An 18,552-nucleotide genomic window follows, 5' to 3' on the forward strand; every position below is an offset into this window, starting at 1 on the left:
TCATATGGGAAATCCTTGAGTCCTGAGGCCATCCTAGTGGCCATTCGCTGAACCAATTCCATTCTCAGCACATCCTTTTGATAGTGTGGCCTCCAAAATTGAACACAATATTCCAGATGGGATCTCGCCATGGACCTGTACAACAGCATTATAACTTCAGGCTTTCAGCTGACAAAACTTCTTTGGATGCAACCCAGCATTTGTCTAGCCTTGGATGAAGCTTTCTCCACTTGATTGGCAGTCTTCAAATCTTCACTAATGATTACTCCCAGGTCCTGTTCTGCAACAGTTCTTGCTAAGGTCTCACCATTTAGGGTGTAAGTTCTGCATGGGTTTCCACTACCAAGGTGCATAACATTGCACTTTTTGGCATTAAAACTCAAGTTGCCAAATATTAGACCATTTTTCCAGTAAAAGTAGGTTCTGCATCTTAGTGTCAGGCACGGTTACTCTGCCCACTACGTTGCACAGTTTAGCATCATCGGCAAATAACGCAATTTTGCCTCGAAGTCCCTGAGGCAGGTCCTGTACAAAGATATTAAATAGGATTGGACCCAAGGGTTTGACAGCTCACAGTTATCTCATCAATCCCTGCTTGTGGAGTCCTCCTTAAAGAGGTCCCATTCTTCCAAGGTTTATGTCACTGTTCCTCCTGGAAGGGAAGGGAAAACTATGGACAAATTTGGACGTCGTATCTATCAAAATTCCATGATGTCCTCTAGAGTGCTCAATTATAACTTTCATTTTATTACTTATTTTGAATTCCTCATAACTCTTTAACCTAAATTTCTGAGTTATTTGGATACTCAAAAACACTTTGAATTTCAAGAAGTCATTGCTTCTTTATCACAACTCAGTCTACATGTACTTCAGTCATCTTATGATGCCTTTGAGTTGTCTGCCCAGGCAGCTGCTTGCTTTGTAGACATGCTTCGCCTTGCCTGGCTTCGTACCATTGACATGGACCCTAATCTTCAGGACCGCTTGGCCAATATTCTTTGTGCAGGCAATGACCTCTTTGATGAATCTATCGAGGCAGCCACCAAGAAATTGTCTGAACATGAAAAATCCTTTGCTTCTATTGACAGACCTAAACCAAAGCCAGCTCCTGCCAAAACTACATGTCCTCCTCCTATATATCAGAGGTGTTTTGCTCCAAGGGTGGCTCCTTACAATCACCCTCCTCCTAAGAAACAGCAGCCTCAGAAGCAACAAAAATCTCAACCTTCTGCTGCACCTAAGGCTTCCCAGCCTTTTTGACTGTCTCAAACAGAGCATAACCTCCATCGTTCTGACTTCTCTTCCCTCTATAGGAGGTCGTCTCCATCATTTTTACCACCGATGGATGATAATTACATCCGACCTCTGGGTACTGACCATCATCAGAGAAGGATACTCTTCATTTAACTCAGGTTCCAACAGACCTTCCTCCAAGAGAGTATCCTTCCACCCCTTCCCAGACCGCCCTTCTTCTTCAGGAAGCTCAAGCTCTGCTTCGTCTCCATGCCATCGAATCAGTTCCTCTGGAACAACAGAACAGGGGGTTTTACTCCCGTTACTTCCTTGTTCCGAAGAAGACGGATCTCAGGGCTCTCAACCAATTTTTGGTCACAGAAAAATTTTGAATGTTGTCCCTGGCATCCCTTTATCCCCTTCTCGAGCAGAACGACTGGTTATGCTCTCTGGATCTCAAGGAGGCCTACACTCATATTCCCATTAATCCGGCCTCCCGTCAATATCTCAGATTTCAGGTGGGGAATCTGCATTATCAATACAGAGTGCTACCCTTCGGCCTGGCTTCATCTCCCAGAGTGTTCACCAAGTGCCTGGTAGTGGTAACAGCAACTCTAAGGAACCATGGTCTTCAGGTATTTCCCTACCTCGACAACTGGCTCATCAAAGATTCAACATCTCAGGGGGTTATTGTAGCAATCCAACAGACTACCTGTTTGGGATTCGAAATCAACTTTCCCAAATCCCAACTTCAGCCCTCACAGAATCTACAAATCATCGGAGCTGTTCTGGATACTATCTAACTCAGAGCATTCCTTCCACAACAGCGTCTGAAAGCTCTTCTTCAACTCTGTCATACAGAGTCTTCCCGCTCTTCCATCTCAGCGAGACACATGATGGTACTCCTGGGTCACATGGCCTCTACAGTACACGTGACTCCTTCTGCCAGACTTCACCTCAGAATTTCTCAGTGGATCCTGGCATCTCAATGGACGCAGGTTTGCGACCCACTTTCTCGACACATAATAGTCACTCCTTCATTGAAGCAGTCTCTCCATTGGTGGATGCTCTCTTCCAATCTCTCCAGAGGCTTGCTTTTTCAAACGCCCCCCCATCACAAGGTCCTCACGAAAGATTCTTTGACCTACGCTTGGGGCGCTCATCTCGATGGTCTCCGTACACAAGGCCACTGGACCACTACGGATCGTCAGTGTCACATCAATCTGTTGGAATTCAGAGCGATCTTCAAGGCTCTCACCGCTTTTCAACATCTTCACGACCAGGTAGTCCTCATTTGGACAGACAACCAAGTCGCCATGTATTATGTCAACAAACAGGGAGGGACAGGATCTGCCTCCCTTTGTCAAGAAGCTCTGAAGGTTTGGGACTGGGCAATCCACCACAACACCTTCCTCAAAGCTGTCTACATCCAAGGGGTGAAGAATTGCTTGGCAGACAACTTGAGTCGTCTTCTGCAACCTCACGAATGGACACTCCATTCCTCGCCTCTTCATCACATATTTTCACAGTGGGGAACGCATCCGATAGACCTCTTTGCAGCTCCCCACAACTACAAACTGCCTCAGTTCTGCTCCAGGATATACTCTCCTCATCGCCTCGAGGCAGACGCTTTTCTTCTGGAATGGACGAATCTCTTCCTCTATGCATTCCCTCCATTCCCTCTCATTCTCAAGACTCTGGTCAAGTTGAAGAACGATCATGCCACCATGATTCTGATTGCTCCTCGGTGGCCGAGACAACCTTGGTACTCCCTTCTACTTCAACTCAGCAGCGGGGAGCCATACCTTCTACCAGTTTTTCCTTCTCTGCTTACGCAGAGTCAGGGATCTCTGCTTCATCCCAACCTGCAGTCTCTACACCTGATAGCTTGGTACCTCTCAACATAACTCCTCTTCAGTTTTCTCAATCTGTATGAGACGTTTTAGAGGCTTCTAGGAAACCTACCACTAGACAATGCTATCACCAAAAATGGACTAGATTTTCTACATGGTGTTTTTCTCATGATAAGGAGTCTCAATATTTCTCCTTATCTTCTGTCTTGGATTACCTTTTGCACTTATCCACTTCTGGCCTCAAGTCTTTATCGATCCGAGTCCATCTCAGTGCAAGTGCAGCTTTCCATCAACCTATTGAAGGGAAACCCCTCTCTGCTCATCCGGTGGTTTCCAGATTCATGAAAGGACTTTTCAATGTCAAACCTCCTCTCAAACCGCCTCCTGTGGTTTGGAATCTCAATGTGGTCCTTGCTCAGCTGATGAAGCCTTCATTTGAACCAATTGACAAGGCTCAGCTGAAGTATCTCACTTGGAAAGTGGTGTTTCTCATCGCCCTCACTTCTGCTTTATGAGTCAGTGAGCTGCAAGCTTTGGTTGCTGATCCACCTTTCACGGTGTTTCATCATGACAAGGTGGTCCTACGTACTGATCCAAAATTCCTCCCTAAAGTGGTATCAGAATTTCATCTCAATCAATCAATTGTTCTTCCAGTGTTCTTTCCGAAGCCTCATTTTCACCCTGGAGAAATAGCTCTTCATCCTCTGGACTGTAAACGTGCTTTGGCCTTCTATTTGGAACGCACCAAACCACACCGAACTGCTCCTCAACTTTTTGTCTCCTTTGATCCAAACAAGTTGGGACATCCTATCTCTAAGCGTACCATCTCCAACTGGATGGCTGCTTGTATCTCTTTCTGCTATGCCCAGGCTGATTACCCCTACACAGTAGAGTCACAGCCCATAAAGTCAGAGCAATGGCAGCTTCCGTAGCTTTCCTCAGATTTACACCTATTGAGGAAATTTGCAAAGCTGCTACTTGGTCCTCGGTTCATACTTTCATGTCTCTCTATTGTCTGGATACTTTCTCCAGACGGGATGGACAGTCTGGCCAAACAGTATTACAAAATTTATTCTCCTAAATTGCCAACACTCCCACCATCCTATTCTGGTTAGCTTGGAGGTCACCCATATGTGAGAATAGGCTGCCTGCTTGTCCTGGGATAAAGCACAGTTACTTACTGTAACAGGTGTTATCCAGGGACAACAGGCAGCTATTCTCACAACCCACCCACCTCCCCTGGTTGGCTTCTCTGCTAGCTATCTGAACAGAGGAGATGCGCCCTATGCTGGGCGGGAAGGCACTCGCGCATGTGCGGTGCGGTCGACTCGAAACTTCTGGTTTCTTCAAGCAAGTCTGCTTGCGAGCTTCCGCATCCGGGCTCCGCTGATGACGTCACCCATATGTGAGAATAGCTGCCTGCTGTCCCTGGATAATACCTGTTACGGTAAGTAACTGTGCTTTTTGCACAGTAACTTAGTGCAGATGGCATCTTCGATGATCATAAAGGTAAAACTGTAGCAGCGAAAATAAGTAACATTCATGAGGCATGGATGGTGTGTAATTAGACTATTTATCAGATCCAGTAATGTACATATATGTCTAAAATTTGTAGAGAGGAGGGGGCGCTAGTGAGCACCACTGTGAATGGCAGCGTAGCGATTCAGCTCCGCAGCCCAGCGCACTAAAAAGATATTTTTGATATAGCCTTAGGGCTTTTAAGACTTCGGCGAAACAGCAGATCAAGCGGATAATCATGTCTGCTACTAAAACTGGCAAAAGGAAAAACGTTGAGCGGCTACGAAGGACGGGGAAGACACGCTGCAGTCTGTCATGGCGGAACTTCGCGCCATGCGGGAGATCCTGGCCTCCACTAACCAAAACACCAAAGATATAAAAACTGATCTCGCCTCGCTCACAGTCGAGATGGCAGTGTGCAGGTCTCGTTTGGATGTGGCCGAGCAGAAAATCGAGGTGACTGAGACCAATGTAAAAACTCTACAGCGTCAATTTAAAAAAATAACTATACTTGAGCAGGAGCTTGAAGACGCCCAGAACCGCTCGCGAAGGAATAATCTGCGTGTTCTGGGCATCCCGGAAACAAGGGAGGGAAAAGATGTGATTGCGACTTTCATTCCATATGAAATGCTATATATATATGTATATTGATGCACATATATGTAACGAATCTTACATTTATGGATTCTTATGTGACACAGATGATGAATGTCATGATCTTTATACTTCTTGATTGATGTTATCTTTTATTTAGTTTTGTTTTCTGTTACATATAAACTCAATAAAACTTATTGAACTTTAAAATTTGTAGAGAGTTTATCAAAAGAAACTTTAAATTTGTCTTGTGACTCTTGCCCCTTGAGACCTATATTGTTGAGCATTTCTTTCTCTTCTTATCTTGTCTCACTTTTACTCTGTAACTGCAGGTTCATTCTAAGGGGCTGAAATTGGGGATTTACCAGGATGTTGGAAAACAGACCTGTGCTGGCTTCCCTGGCAGTTATGGATTCTATGAGCTCGATGCTCAAACCTTTGCTGACTGGGGGATTGATTTATTGAAGTTTGATGGCTGTAATTATGACACTCCAAATCTGCTAACTGAAGGTAAACATTTAAATTAGGCAACGGAATCCTGTGGGAAAGTAGATGGAAGATTAAAGCTTCCAACTAGATCCAGATTTGCAGGTCAGGATTGATTCAGGCCTGGGTTTATACCCAGTGCATATTGGAACTTGTAGTCTTAATGTTCTTTAGGGGATGCAATGGGGAAATCAGAACTATAAGTCCCTGCATGCATTGGGGTAAACCCAGGCCTAGATCAATCCTGTCCTACAAATCTAGATCCAGTTAGCAGTTTTATGTAAAATAGTTAGGGTGATTGTAAACTCTTATAAGGTCTGTTCTTTTCCTAGGTTAGCAATTTATCAAATCTCCTATCTCTAGTCTGTCAGAGAAGAAAACTTTGCAACAGTTACCCTGAGCTTTGATTACCTGGCACATACTGTAGTATGCATCTCACATTGATAACACAATTTCTAGTATAGGTGACACCTGCACCATTTAAAATGGAACAACAAGCTCTGTGGGCAGTGCAATGCAATTATCCATTTCTCTAGTATCCCTTGCCCATTGGTAGGGGAAGGGGGATATTCCCAGACTGATATACACAATAAAGATGGTAAGTGAGACCCACTGGAACAATTCCAAAATAAGAAAAAGATCCCACTGTTCAAAGCATAAGGGGAGGAGAAGGATCTCAAAAACCTGCTTGGTGACAGCCAAGTCTGACAAGGTTCCACGTTTCAGTCATTGATCCCAAAAAATCTCCCCCTTCCTTTTTTTATTCTGTTTCTTTTATATTTATTCTGTTTCTTTCCTTTTAACATTAATTTTTATAAAATCTTCTCCACTGAGTCTTTTCTCAGAACTATATTTGTTTGAATTACTGTTCAATGTATCTTCAAATTTACTTATCTCAAATGTTGCAGGCAGCCACAGCCCGAAGGGACCCATTTCGCCAGAATTGCTGGCTTTCTCAAGGGTTCACATAGGCTGCTGCATGTTTAATCAACAGCGTTTAGTCACTCGGCTTCATGTCCTCCAATTAACCTCCTGAAAGCGTTAAAAGATTTTGAACAACAGAAAAAGACAGACCTAGTCACATCAAGGTTCATTGGGAGGACGTTCAGGAACACAGACTATACACACAAACCACGTTCAGTATTGTGTGAATGAAGTCAAAATAAAGGGTGCTCTTAGTGTGAACCACCAGCGATAGGAGTCCAGCTCCAACACTTCACTTCTAGGTAGAGGCGATAAGCCCCCACCCGCACACCATCATAGAGCACCCTAAGTGTGCTGCAAATCAAAGTGAAACTTTCACCAATTAAACCAATAAATCCATAAGTGAATAAATCAATGTAATCTGAGTGACCCCCAAACGAACCCTGCCAGCCGAACCCCCCGAAAAATACAATCAAAAAATCCAAATGCACCATACAAAAGAAAAAATGAAAAAAATACTTATCTGCAAATGAAAAAGTCACAAAACTGCAACGCAGAAAAACGCGCCTGGAGGGCCCTCAGCCGACCTCAGCGTTTTGTTTCCGTCGGGGGACAGGTTCCTGAAGAAGGGCTCCTCCCCGAAACCAGCGCGGTTGAACCTTCTCTCCTGGCGCGGTTTTCTGCGTTGCAGTTTTGTGACTTTTTCATTTGCAGATAAGTATTTTTTTCATTTTTTCTTTTGTATGGTGCATTTTGATTTTTTGATTGTATTTTTCGGGGGGTTCGGCTGGCAGGGTTCGTTTGGGGGTCGCTCAGGTTACATTGATTTATTCACTTGTGGATTTATTGGTTTAATTGGTGAAAGTTTCACTTTGATTTGCAGCACACTTAGGGTGCTCTATGATGGTGTGCGGGTGGGGGCTTATCGCCTCTACCTAGAAGTGAAGTGTTGGAGCTGCACTCCTATTGCTGGTGGTTCACACTGAGAGCACCCTTTATTTTGACTTCATTCACACGATACTGAACGTGGTTTGTGTGTATAGTCTGTGTTCCTGAGCGTCCTCCCAATGAACCTTGATATGACTAGGTCTGCCTTTTTCTGTTGTTACTAGTTTAGGTTTTTGGCAGTATTGGAGTGTAATTCTTGTGTTTAAAAGATTTTGAAGCATGACATCTGAATTCTGTCGGTTGGTATCTTGTTTAGAATCTTAAGTGAAGGAGAAAAATTGCTCTTTTAGATATTTGTAGATATCTCTATTTGTGTAACATGGCAACTAGAAACCAAATTTCCCCATTATGATTCACTGTAATATGTTGTATTTTTTTCTTGTTTAGGTTACAGGAACATGTCGCTGGCACTGAACAAAACTGGAAGAAGCATTGTGTACTCTTGCGAGTGGCCTTTGTACATGAAGGTCTTTAAGAAGGTTGGTAGGTTTCCCAAAGATACACATTCTAAAGATCCTCCTTATTACTGTTCAAAGGATTGGGGGCTTCTTTTACGAAGGTGCGCTAAGCGTTTTAGCGCACGCACCGGATTAGCGCATGCCGAAAATCTACCGCCTGCTCAAAAGGAGGCGGTAAAAGCTACTGCAAGAGGTAATTTAGTGTGCACTATTCCGTGTGTTAAGGCCCTAACGCGCCTTTGTAAAAGGAGCCCTAACTATATGTTTAGAGCTGGGGGAGAGGAATAATTAGCAAGTCTAAAGTCCTACAGTTCTGATTTTAAGTCTCTAATTATTCACTTCTAGAATTGGATACTTCTTAAATTTAATAAAAATATTCTGGAACAAGTGTCAAACTTTAAAAAAGGAAGTCATATTGAGCATTGGAAAATGATTAATAATAATTAACTAATAAAAGTAGTACAGATTTAATTTTCCCCACCACTAAATTTCCCAGTGCCGTCCCACCCAGCTACTTTTTCATGCCACCCGGCTGGAAATAATTTTTGGGGAGAACATTGGTCATCATCAAAGGCAACCATTTCAAGATGGATTTGACTGGAAATTTCTTCGGCCTATATCAGGAATGGAAAACATTTTCCTGTGGGAATAAAACATACTCCATCATAGGGCTGGTGTTCTGGGCAGAGGCTAGAGCTGTCTCACCTGAAGAAATTTGTAGGGCAGCCACATGGTCTCGCCTCCAGAAGGGATGCAGAGTTTGGTTCTGTGGTACTAGCAGCAGGCTCACTTGGCCTTCCCTAGGCACTGGATCTGCTTTGGTACATCCTGTAGGTCAAGACTGGTATTCTTATTGCATTGCATTGGAATGGAAGATTAGGATCTTACCTTTGCTAATCTTCTTTCTTGTGAACAGGAATATCAGTCTTGATACCCACCCTGTCAATTTGTCAGCCTGCTTTCTGTCTCAGATATGTCTAGAGGATCAGACATCTTGTTTACTTCCACTGTCCCTTATGGTCAAAGAGGGAAATAATTTGTTATAATAGTATAAAATTTGCTAATTGAGTAACTTTTGAATTGCTGATGCAGGTTGCATACAAGTTTCATTTCATCTCGTTATGTGTTGCAAAATGTTTTAATTAATGCTGGTTTTGTTGAACTAGAGAATGACACAGGGACAAATTTTTACCCGTCCCTGCGAGAACTCATTTTCCCATCTCGGTGAGTTCTTTTCCTGTCCCTGCCCCATTCCTGCACGCTCTGTCCTCATATGCAAAAGCCTCAAACACTTTAAAATCATGTGTTTGAGATTTGTGTGGTTAAGGAAGAGTTTACAGGATTGGGGCAGGGACAGCGACAAAATTCACAGGGATGGGATAGGGAAATTGAGTTCCTGTGGGGATGGGGAAAAATTTGTCCCCATCTCATTCTCTGTGTTGAACAGGACGTGTTATCTCAGGGAAAATCCCTGCATTCCTCTCTTTTTGCACCCACCCTAGGGTTGACTCACTGCTTTGATACAGACTGAGGAAATCTAGCACAGCCCAGAGAGGAGGGGTAGCTGAAGAATATGTAAATTAGGCTCTCTACAGACTTTGCAATAAAGGAGGGTAAATACCCATTGGTCAAGACTGATATTCTTGTTTACAAGAAAGAAGAATAGCAACTAAGAACCTACTCTTCCAATAAAATGACTTAAAAGACTATATAGACTATATAGTTGGTCTTCCTTTCAATGTGCAGGATACCTGGATGTCTTCTCATAATGTTTCCATTTTCCTTTTAGCCCGATTACACAGAGATTCGCAAATATTGCAACCACTGGAGGAATTATAATGATATCTATGATTCCTGGAACAGTCTTAAGACCATATTAGACTGGACAGCACAGCATCAGGATATGATTGTCCCTGCAGCAGGTCCAGGAGGCTGGAATGACCCTGACATGGTGAGAATCTTACACTAGATTGTTTGTCTTCCTACAGCACTTGGGTTATTGAACCTTAAGAGAGAAAATAGAGTGAAACAATTAAGATGGTCTCTTTCGAATAATTTTTTTCTAGAAACTTTATTAAAATAATGGGCAGCAAGAACTCTTCCTATATGCTCATTACAAAATTAATTTTACAGTCATACCCCCCTCCCTTTGACAATTTCACAGCTCCATTTTTTTTTGTAATTTCCAATTCAAGTAATATTGCAGTAAAAGATTAAAAATCCTATATGACTTATCCCATGTACTGTAAATCCCATAGCAAGGATGAGCTACAACTTTATCCGATAAAAACAAAAACTGTGGATACAGATGTTCTGGAGATAATTTATTAAACACTGACATATAAAACCATGAAAATTCAATTAAAAGTACAATGATAAAAAATACAGTGATAAAAATCCAACTGGACCCTACATGGTCCGTGTTTCGGCGAACACGCCTTCCTCAGGGGTCCAATGGTTTGCAAACTCATATATAAAGAATTGGACTGAAAACAGTCTATTGTCTTTATTAAACATGTGAGCATTTTTTTTGCTACTTCAGCTTGTCTGCGATATTCTTTGCTCACATGTTTAAAGACAATTTTCAGTCCAATTCTTTATATGTCAGTGTTTAATAAATTATCTCCACAACATCTGTATCCACAGTTTTTGTTTTCATCGGTGGATTGTTTTCACTGTGGATTATTGGGTCTCCCATTTTTCTTTGTTGTGCTACAACTTTATCCAGCACGTTTCATCTCATCCACTGCTCAGTCAAATACAAAAGGCTTCCCCCCCATCCCCAATTGGGGACTATGCAAAAAAAAAAAAAAGCTTTGGAGCCATTTTATAAAGCAATGCTAAAAAGTGGCTTTAACACACCCTAATTTACCCACCCTTTTATGAAGCCGCATTAGGGTTTTTTATCGCAGGCCGTGGTGGTAAAAGCCCAGATACTCATAGAATTCCTATGGAGAATTTATCACTCCAGCCTATGATAGAAAACCCTATTATGGCTTCATAAAAGGGGGGGTTAGGTCTTTTCAATGGACTAGGGCCATTTTTAGCGCTGCAGTAAAATGACAGATTTTTTTGTGTGTTCGCCATTAATGGTCATGCGCTAATGTTTATCATAAGTACGCGGGCCCTTATTGCCATATATTTTGTAGGCGGTAAGGGCTCACATGGTAATCCTGCACTAATCAATGCATGACAATGCTGCTCTAACTGATTAGCATAGAAGTGCCAACTCACTGGCTTCCCCCTCCCGACATGCCTGCTCAGCAAAAAGATTGTTTTTAGCATTAGGGTAGTGTGCACACATTTGAATCTTAACCCAGGAAGCCTCAGCATGTGCCCCACAATAAGCCCTTTTAAGATGAGGTAAGCACACATTACTGCTTACTCTAGCTTCGTAAAAGGACCCCTCTGTTTATGATGACTGTCTTTCATAGAGGAAAAGCAGTGACACTTACGTAGAGCAAAGATGTCAATTTTATAAATACATTGAGTGCTAACTCTTAATTTCTTACAGCTTTTCCTTTCTCTCATCATTCCATACCTTGTACCCTGAGAGACAGTAAAATAACATCACATATTATAAGACCAAATTGAACTGGTTGAAACAAGGTTTAATTAACAGGAGACGGTATCACTTGATAATGCTAAAACTCTCTCCTCATGCTGCTGCCATCTTGATACAATAAAAATACAGTTGATTGGTGCAGTCTCCTGTCAATTAAACCTCCTTGGTTTCTAATAGGCTGTTTTGGGTTATCAGTATGGTAACAAGCTCCACCTACAGGCTTATCAGGTTGTGAGCCAAACCCATTCCCACCATTTCCTGTTAATTATTGCTAATCACTTTGGGTTGAAAAGTCCACACATTGTGTCACATCAAGCACATTTTCTCTTCTTTCACTTACAGACTCAGGTGCTGGTGGCTGGGGGACAGGTGTGAGGTTGAAGTATGTCTAGTAGTATATTTGTGAGGGTATCTGTTTTGGGGGTAGAGTGTGGGAGCTGTTGAGTTGTTTAGGATGGCATGGTTAAAAGGTGAAGTGAAAGAGGCTATTAGAGCCAAAATAACATCCTTTAAAGAATGGAAAAAGGATCAGAATGAAGAAAATAAGAAGAGACACAAGCACTGGCAAGTTAGATAGAAAGCTAAGAAAGAATATGAAGAGAAACTTGCAAAAAAGGCAAAAACTCATAACAATTTTTTTAGGTACATCCGAAGCAGAAAACCTATGAGGAAATCTGTGGGACCGTTAGATGATTAAGGAGCAAAAGGGGCGCTAAGGGAAGATAAGGCCATAGTGGAGAGACTGAATGAATTCTTTGCTTTGGTCTTTACAGAAGATGTAAGAGATCTACCTGAACCGGAAATGGTTTTCAAAGGTGATGATGTGGAGGAATTGAAAAATCTCAGTGAATCTGGAAGATGTACTAAGCCAAACTGACAAGTTAAAAAGTAATAAATCGCCTAGACCAGATGGTATACATCCCAAAGTACTAAAACATGAAATTGCTGACCTGCTGTTAGTGATCAGTAACGTCATTAAAATCATCTATAGTACCTGAAGATTGGAGGGTGGCCAATGTTACACCGATTTTTAAAAAGGTTTCTAGGGCAGATTTGGGAAAATACGCCTGACTTCAGTAAAATTGTGGAACACGTAGACAAACATGATTTAATGAGACAGTCAGCATGGGTTCAGTTGAGGGAGATCTTGCCTCACCAATTTGCTTGACTTCTTTGAAAGTGTGAATAAAAATGTGAATAAATGTGAGCTGGTTGATGTAGTAGTGTATCTAGATTTTCAGAAAGCTTTTGATAAAGTTCCATATGAGAGGCTCCTGAGAAAATTAAATTGTCATGGGATAGGTGGGAAAGTTCAGTTGTGGATTAGGAATTGGTTATCGGAGCTGAGAAAAAAAAGGAATTGGTTATCGGATAGAAAACAGAGGGTAAGGTTAAATGGTCATTTTTCTCAATGGAGGAGAGTAAACAGTGGAGTGCCGCAGGGATCTGTACTGGGTCTGGTGCTATTTAACTTAAATATAAACGATCTGGAAATTGGAACGACGAGTGAGATGGTTAAATATGCAGATGACACTAAACTGTTCAAAGTTGTTAAAATGCATGCGGATTGTGAAAAACTGCAGGTAGACCTTAGGAAATTGGAAGACTGGGCATCCAAGTGGCAGATGAAATTTAATGTGGATAAATGCAAAGTGGTGCACATTGGGAAGAATAACCTAAATCACAGTTACCGGATGCTAGGAATGCTAGCGCCCAAGAAAAGGATCTGAGTGTCATTGTAGACAATACAATGAAACCTTCCGCCCAATGTGTGGCAGCGGCCAAAAAAACAAACAGGATGCTAGGAATTATTTAATAAAGGGATGGTTAACAAGACTAAGAATGTTATAATGCCCCTATATCGCTCCATGGTGTGACCTCACCTGGAGTATTCAGTTCAGTTCTGGTCTCTATCTCAAGAAAGATATAGCAGCACTAGAAAAGGTTCAAAGAAGAGCGACCAAGATGATAAAGGGGATGGAACTCCTCTGATATGAGGAAAGACTAAAAAGATTAGGGCTCTTCAGCTTGGAAAAGAGACGACTGAGGAGAGATATGATTGAAGTCTACAAGCTCCTGAGTGGAGTAGAATGGGTACAAGATCGATTTCTCATTCTGTCAAAATTACAAAGGCTAGGGTTAGGGTTAGAGCGAATGAAGTTAGAGGGAAATGAAGTTAGAGGGAAATGAAGTTAGAGGGAAATAATTTTAAAATAGGAGAAAATAGTTTATCGCTCAGAGAATAGATAAGCTCTGGAACGCATTGCCAGAGGTTGTGGTGAGTGGATAACGTAGCCGGTTTTAAGAAAGGTTTGTACAATTTCCTGGAGGAAAAGTCCAGAGTCTCTTATTGAGAAAGACATGGGGGAAGCCACTGCTTGCCCTGGATCCTTAGCATGGAATGTTGCTACTCCTTGGGTTTTGGCCAGGTACTAGTGACCTGCATTGGCCATAGTGAGAACGAGGTACTGAGTTTGATGGGCCATTGGTCTGACCCAGTAAGGCTATTCTTATGTTCTTATCTACTCATGCACTTCACTACCATCCACTCGCCTCCTCTCCCCTTTTCTCTCTTCTTCCATCCACAGATTTTTTGCCTCACCTTCTCATACTCATTCAATACACTTCTTTACTCACTTTCTTTCACCATCCAGTCACTCTCCCTTTATCCCTCCCTCCATCCTTGCCTTTAATTTTTTCAAAAATCTATCTCTAACTTTGGGAGCAGCAGCTGCTGTGCTATTCCCTGCTGTGGATGCAGTCTTCCGTCCTGTACCACAGGCGTTTCAGATCCCTGAGGTACATTCTATATTTCTTCACCACTATGACAGCTAGCCTTGTCTTGAACTGCAAGAATTGGATCCCTATGCCACATTCTCCGCTTCTTCTCTGCTGCCACAGCCTTGGCATTCCTTCCTAGACTACAGGGCTTGATATCCCTATGACACATTCACTTCTCCTTCCCCATGCAATAGGTTTTGGTATCCTCAAGGCACATTCAACTTCCCTTCATTGCAGCTTTCTTAGAAACATTAAAAAAAACATAAAAACATGATGGCAGATAAAGGCCAAATGGTCCATCCAGTCTGCCCATCCACAGCATCCACTATCTCCTCCTCTCCCTAAGCGATCCCAAGTGCTTGTCCCATGCTTTCTTGAATTCAGAAAGTCTTTGTCTCCACCAACTCTTGTTCTGCCTCACTATTTTTATCAGCATGCACAAACAAACCAATGCATATAAACAGGCAGACACTTAGTAGGCCCTGTAACTTCAGGAAACATTCCTAAAAATCTTTCTGCCCAATATTCAATGCTATTTAGCTAGCCAGAAACAGCTCTTAGCTGGCTAAAAAGCACTGGGCCAGCTAACTGCTAATAGCTGTCTATCTCCCGTTGAATATGTCCCACTGAGAATCCTGGACACCAGCTATGTTGTGTAACAAAGACGGTCAATGCCAGCTGAGTTTATTTATTTTAATATTTTCTCTATCTCCTAAAACCTAGGCAGGTTACAACCAATATACATAAGCTCATTACAAAACACAAGACATACAAGTATAAAACTGCCTCATCGCTTCACAATAATTGTTACACCCCTTCATCATAAAAAATGCTTGTACAAATAACTTTGTTTTAAGCAAGCAATGAAACTGATCCACATTCTTACATGAGCGCAAACTACCCGGTAAGGTATTCCATAAGTTTTCACCCGCTAGGAAAATGGCAATGATCTTGTGATTACATAAAGTGCAAAATCAATCACCATATGCTTTGCTCTAATTAGGTACTTGGAGTGGCATAATCAAAAGAAACGTTTGATTCAGATGTATGGTGCTAGATGCCCAAAGTCGGCAGTGGCAAAATGTCCATTCTCAAAAATTACGTCTAGAATATTTTTTTTTCCTGAAAATAGTCTTTCTGGAGATCCAGGCCATTGATCATTCAGACCGCCAGTACATCTTATCTTTATACCACATTTTAAATCAAAAATTTGTTTTAAGTCCCAAATGCCCAGAACAAGACCATTTGGATGTGGGAGGGGCCAGCATTGTGATGGACTGGCCACCCAGATATGTCAACAGAGCAGTGAGGCCCCTTACAGGCACTGCTGTGAACTTCATAAAAGTGTGCCACATACCCATCTCACCAGAACACCCTTATAGGATATGGTGAGCCCCCAAAACAACCACAATAGCCCTTATGGCTGCAGGTGGCACCTACAGAAGGGTTTTGGAGATTTTTGGTGGGCTCACCTTTTTCACCATGAATGTAGTGGTTAGAGTGGCTTATGGGCCTGGGTCTTCCTCTCTATGGTTCACTAGCCCACCCCCAGGCTATTTAAGACACCTGTAGCAGCTCTACTAGGCTTTACTATAGCAGGGCTGATGTTCCAGAAATAGGTAGGTACATTTTTATTCTGATATTTATGGCAGTGTGAGGGGGTCAGTGATCACTGGCTGAGTATATGGGGGTCTTTACATTGTCTCTGCAGTGGTTATCTGGTCACTTTGAATAACTTTTTGCCACTTGTACCTGCTTTTACATCATCTAACTCCCAACGTATGTTTCATCCAGAAAGTCTCGTGAATCATTCAATTATCCCTGCAGGACGACTAAGTCTAGGTTGGGCCACAACCTGCCCAAATACTGCCCTAATCACTCCTCCAGATATGCTCCTTTTAGCCCTGGGCACACAGCAGTATTCAGAGACCTAAAAATGTCCCTGGATATGTCCAGAAGTCAGTTTGATTATCGGTACTTGGATGACCTCTCTTTTAAGTTGTCCAAATGCTGACTTAGGTGGGTTTTTAGACATGTTTAAGTTTCGATTATGAGTCCCATACTGTATGTAAAGTGCCTGCTGCAAGTATCATGGTGCCTCACCATAGAGGGCCTGATGTATCAATAACGGCACTTTGTACTGCACCCTAAAACCAATTGGTAGCCAGTGTAACTTTCAAACTTAGCATGTGTGCTGAACAATCCTCACCTGTCAACATTCTTGCTGCTGTATTCTGAATACAGGTCTATCTTTAACTGCTCTGATTTAGCCAGTCAGCCAATGAATATGAGCTTGGCTGGGTATGTCAAATGCAGGTGAAAATAGACCAGAAATTCAGTGCCGGTCTCCAGATATGGCCCCCAGCATTGAATTTCTGGATTAGCTAATATTCTTCATCTCATAGCTAGTGGTGCCCATTTTTATTTGTTTCAGCTAATAATTGGAAACTATGGACTGAGCTGGGAACAGCAAGTTACCCAGATGTCATTGTGGGCAATCATGGCAGCACCACTGTTGATGTCGAATGACCTGCGGACAATTGACCCAAAAGCTAAAGCACTGCTGCAGAACAAAGAGGTTATTGCAATCAACCAGGATCCACTGGGCAAACAGGGATACCAAATGATAAAGGTAAATCTCCACTAGCTGTGCCTATGCAGGGTTGGCTAGGATAATATGGCAAGCTATTAGGTTATCCAGATACCCTGCTATGAACGGCTGCTTATTAGGTTTTCATGACAGTAGCCTAATGGGCATATTATAACAGCTGTGTGAGAGTAAAATAAATACATACAAATTTCAGATCATCACAGTAGTACCTACAGGCTATTTTGTGACTCAAGATATTCCTCTCCTGACTAAAATGGCCGAGGTTATTATATCCACTCAGCTCTAATCTTACTTAGAGAGATTCTCCATTCTATTACCTTGCCAATATGGCTTCAGACCCAGTTTCAGCACTGAATCCCTGCTGGCTTCTTTAATCTCAAAGATCAACAACTTCAATCTCGTAATAAGTTTGCTATCCTACTACAATTCAATCTATCTGCGGCCTTTGATGTCCACCACGATATCCTAATTTACCAACTTTCTGAGATAAGCATTGATTCCACAGTCTTAGACTGGTTCTCAAAATTTTTACGATCCCGCTCTTACACTGTTAACATGAATGGAACCATGTCTTCTCCTTGGAGTCCGCTATGTGGTATTCCCCAGGGATCACCCCTGTCCCCTATTCTTTTCAACATTTATATGTCTTCTTTGAAATTCTTCCATCTATCTCCCTTTGAAACTCTATTTACAAATGCAGATGACATCCTTGTCCTTCTCGAGATAGATTCACACCTCACTAACCTCACCAAAAATATAACAGCTTGCATAACGAAACTCCAATCCTGGGCCCTCTCTTTACAAGTGAAGCTGAATGAGTCCAAAACAAAACTACTCTGGCTTGGCCCAAAATTAGATCAGTTACCCATGCACATTCCATTACCTTCTGGTCCCACACTGCAGATCGAATTCTCAAGGAACGTTTTGGGCATCATTATTGACTCTACACTTTCCTTTATTGATCATCTCAATTCTCTGGTAAAGAAATGTTTTTTTAGTCTTCACATGTTGAGGAAAGTGAGATCCTGCTTTCGCCAACAACATTTTGCTGTCCTTGTACAATCAATCATTCTTTTCAGACTGGACTATTGTAATTCCATCTATCTAAGTCTAACCATGAAAAATCTTCAAAGACTTCAGCGGATCCAGAACACTGTGGCTAGGTTGATCTTCGCAAAAAGCAAATTTGATCATGTTTCCCCACTTCTGTCAAAACTTCACTGGCTTCCGGTGATTTCTAGGATTTACTTTAAATGTATCTGCCTAATTTTCAAGATCCTACATGGCATTCTTTCTCCCCTAATCCCACTATCATGGAATTCTTCGAGACCTGACACTACCAGATCCGCCCACATACTCAAACTATCTTTCCTCTCGTTAAAAGGTGTCATATATGCAGGTAAATTAGGGAAATCCCTTTTCTTCAAATTCACTGAACTTTGGAATAATCTCCCTGTCCCGCTGCGGAACCTAGGCTCATTCCATTTATTCCGAAAGCATCTGAAAACCTAGCTTTTCTCCAAAACGTAAAGCTATCTATTTAAAATGTAAAGCTAGCTATCCTCTTCATAATCTCTAATT

General features: G+C 42.0%; 1 protein-coding gene across 2 annotated transcripts in view; it reads left to right on the forward strand.

Moving 5' to 3' along the window:
* The window catches only part of GLA (galactosidase alpha), a 60,073-nt gene that overhangs the window by 16,846 nt on the left and 24,675 nt on the right, over nucleotides 1-18,552 (forward strand). For both annotated transcript variants that reach the window (XM_033945716.1, XM_033945715.1), the window contains 4 exons: nucleotides 5,531-5,708; nucleotides 7,944-8,035; nucleotides 9,804-9,965; nucleotides 16,795-16,992. In XM_033945716.1, coding sequence (XP_033801607.1) covers nucleotides 5,531-5,708; nucleotides 7,944-8,035; nucleotides 9,804-9,965; nucleotides 16,795-16,992 — 630 coding nt within the window. The remainder of the gene's footprint in view (nucleotides 1-5,530; nucleotides 5,709-7,943; nucleotides 8,036-9,803; nucleotides 9,966-16,794; nucleotides 16,993-18,552) is intronic.

This window comes from Geotrypetes seraphini, chromosome 5 (assembly GCF_902459505.1).
Source record: "Geotrypetes seraphini chromosome 5, aGeoSer1.1, whole genome shotgun sequence".
Taxonomy (NCBI): Eukaryota; Metazoa; Chordata; class Amphibia; order Gymnophiona; family Dermophiidae; genus Geotrypetes; species Geotrypetes seraphini.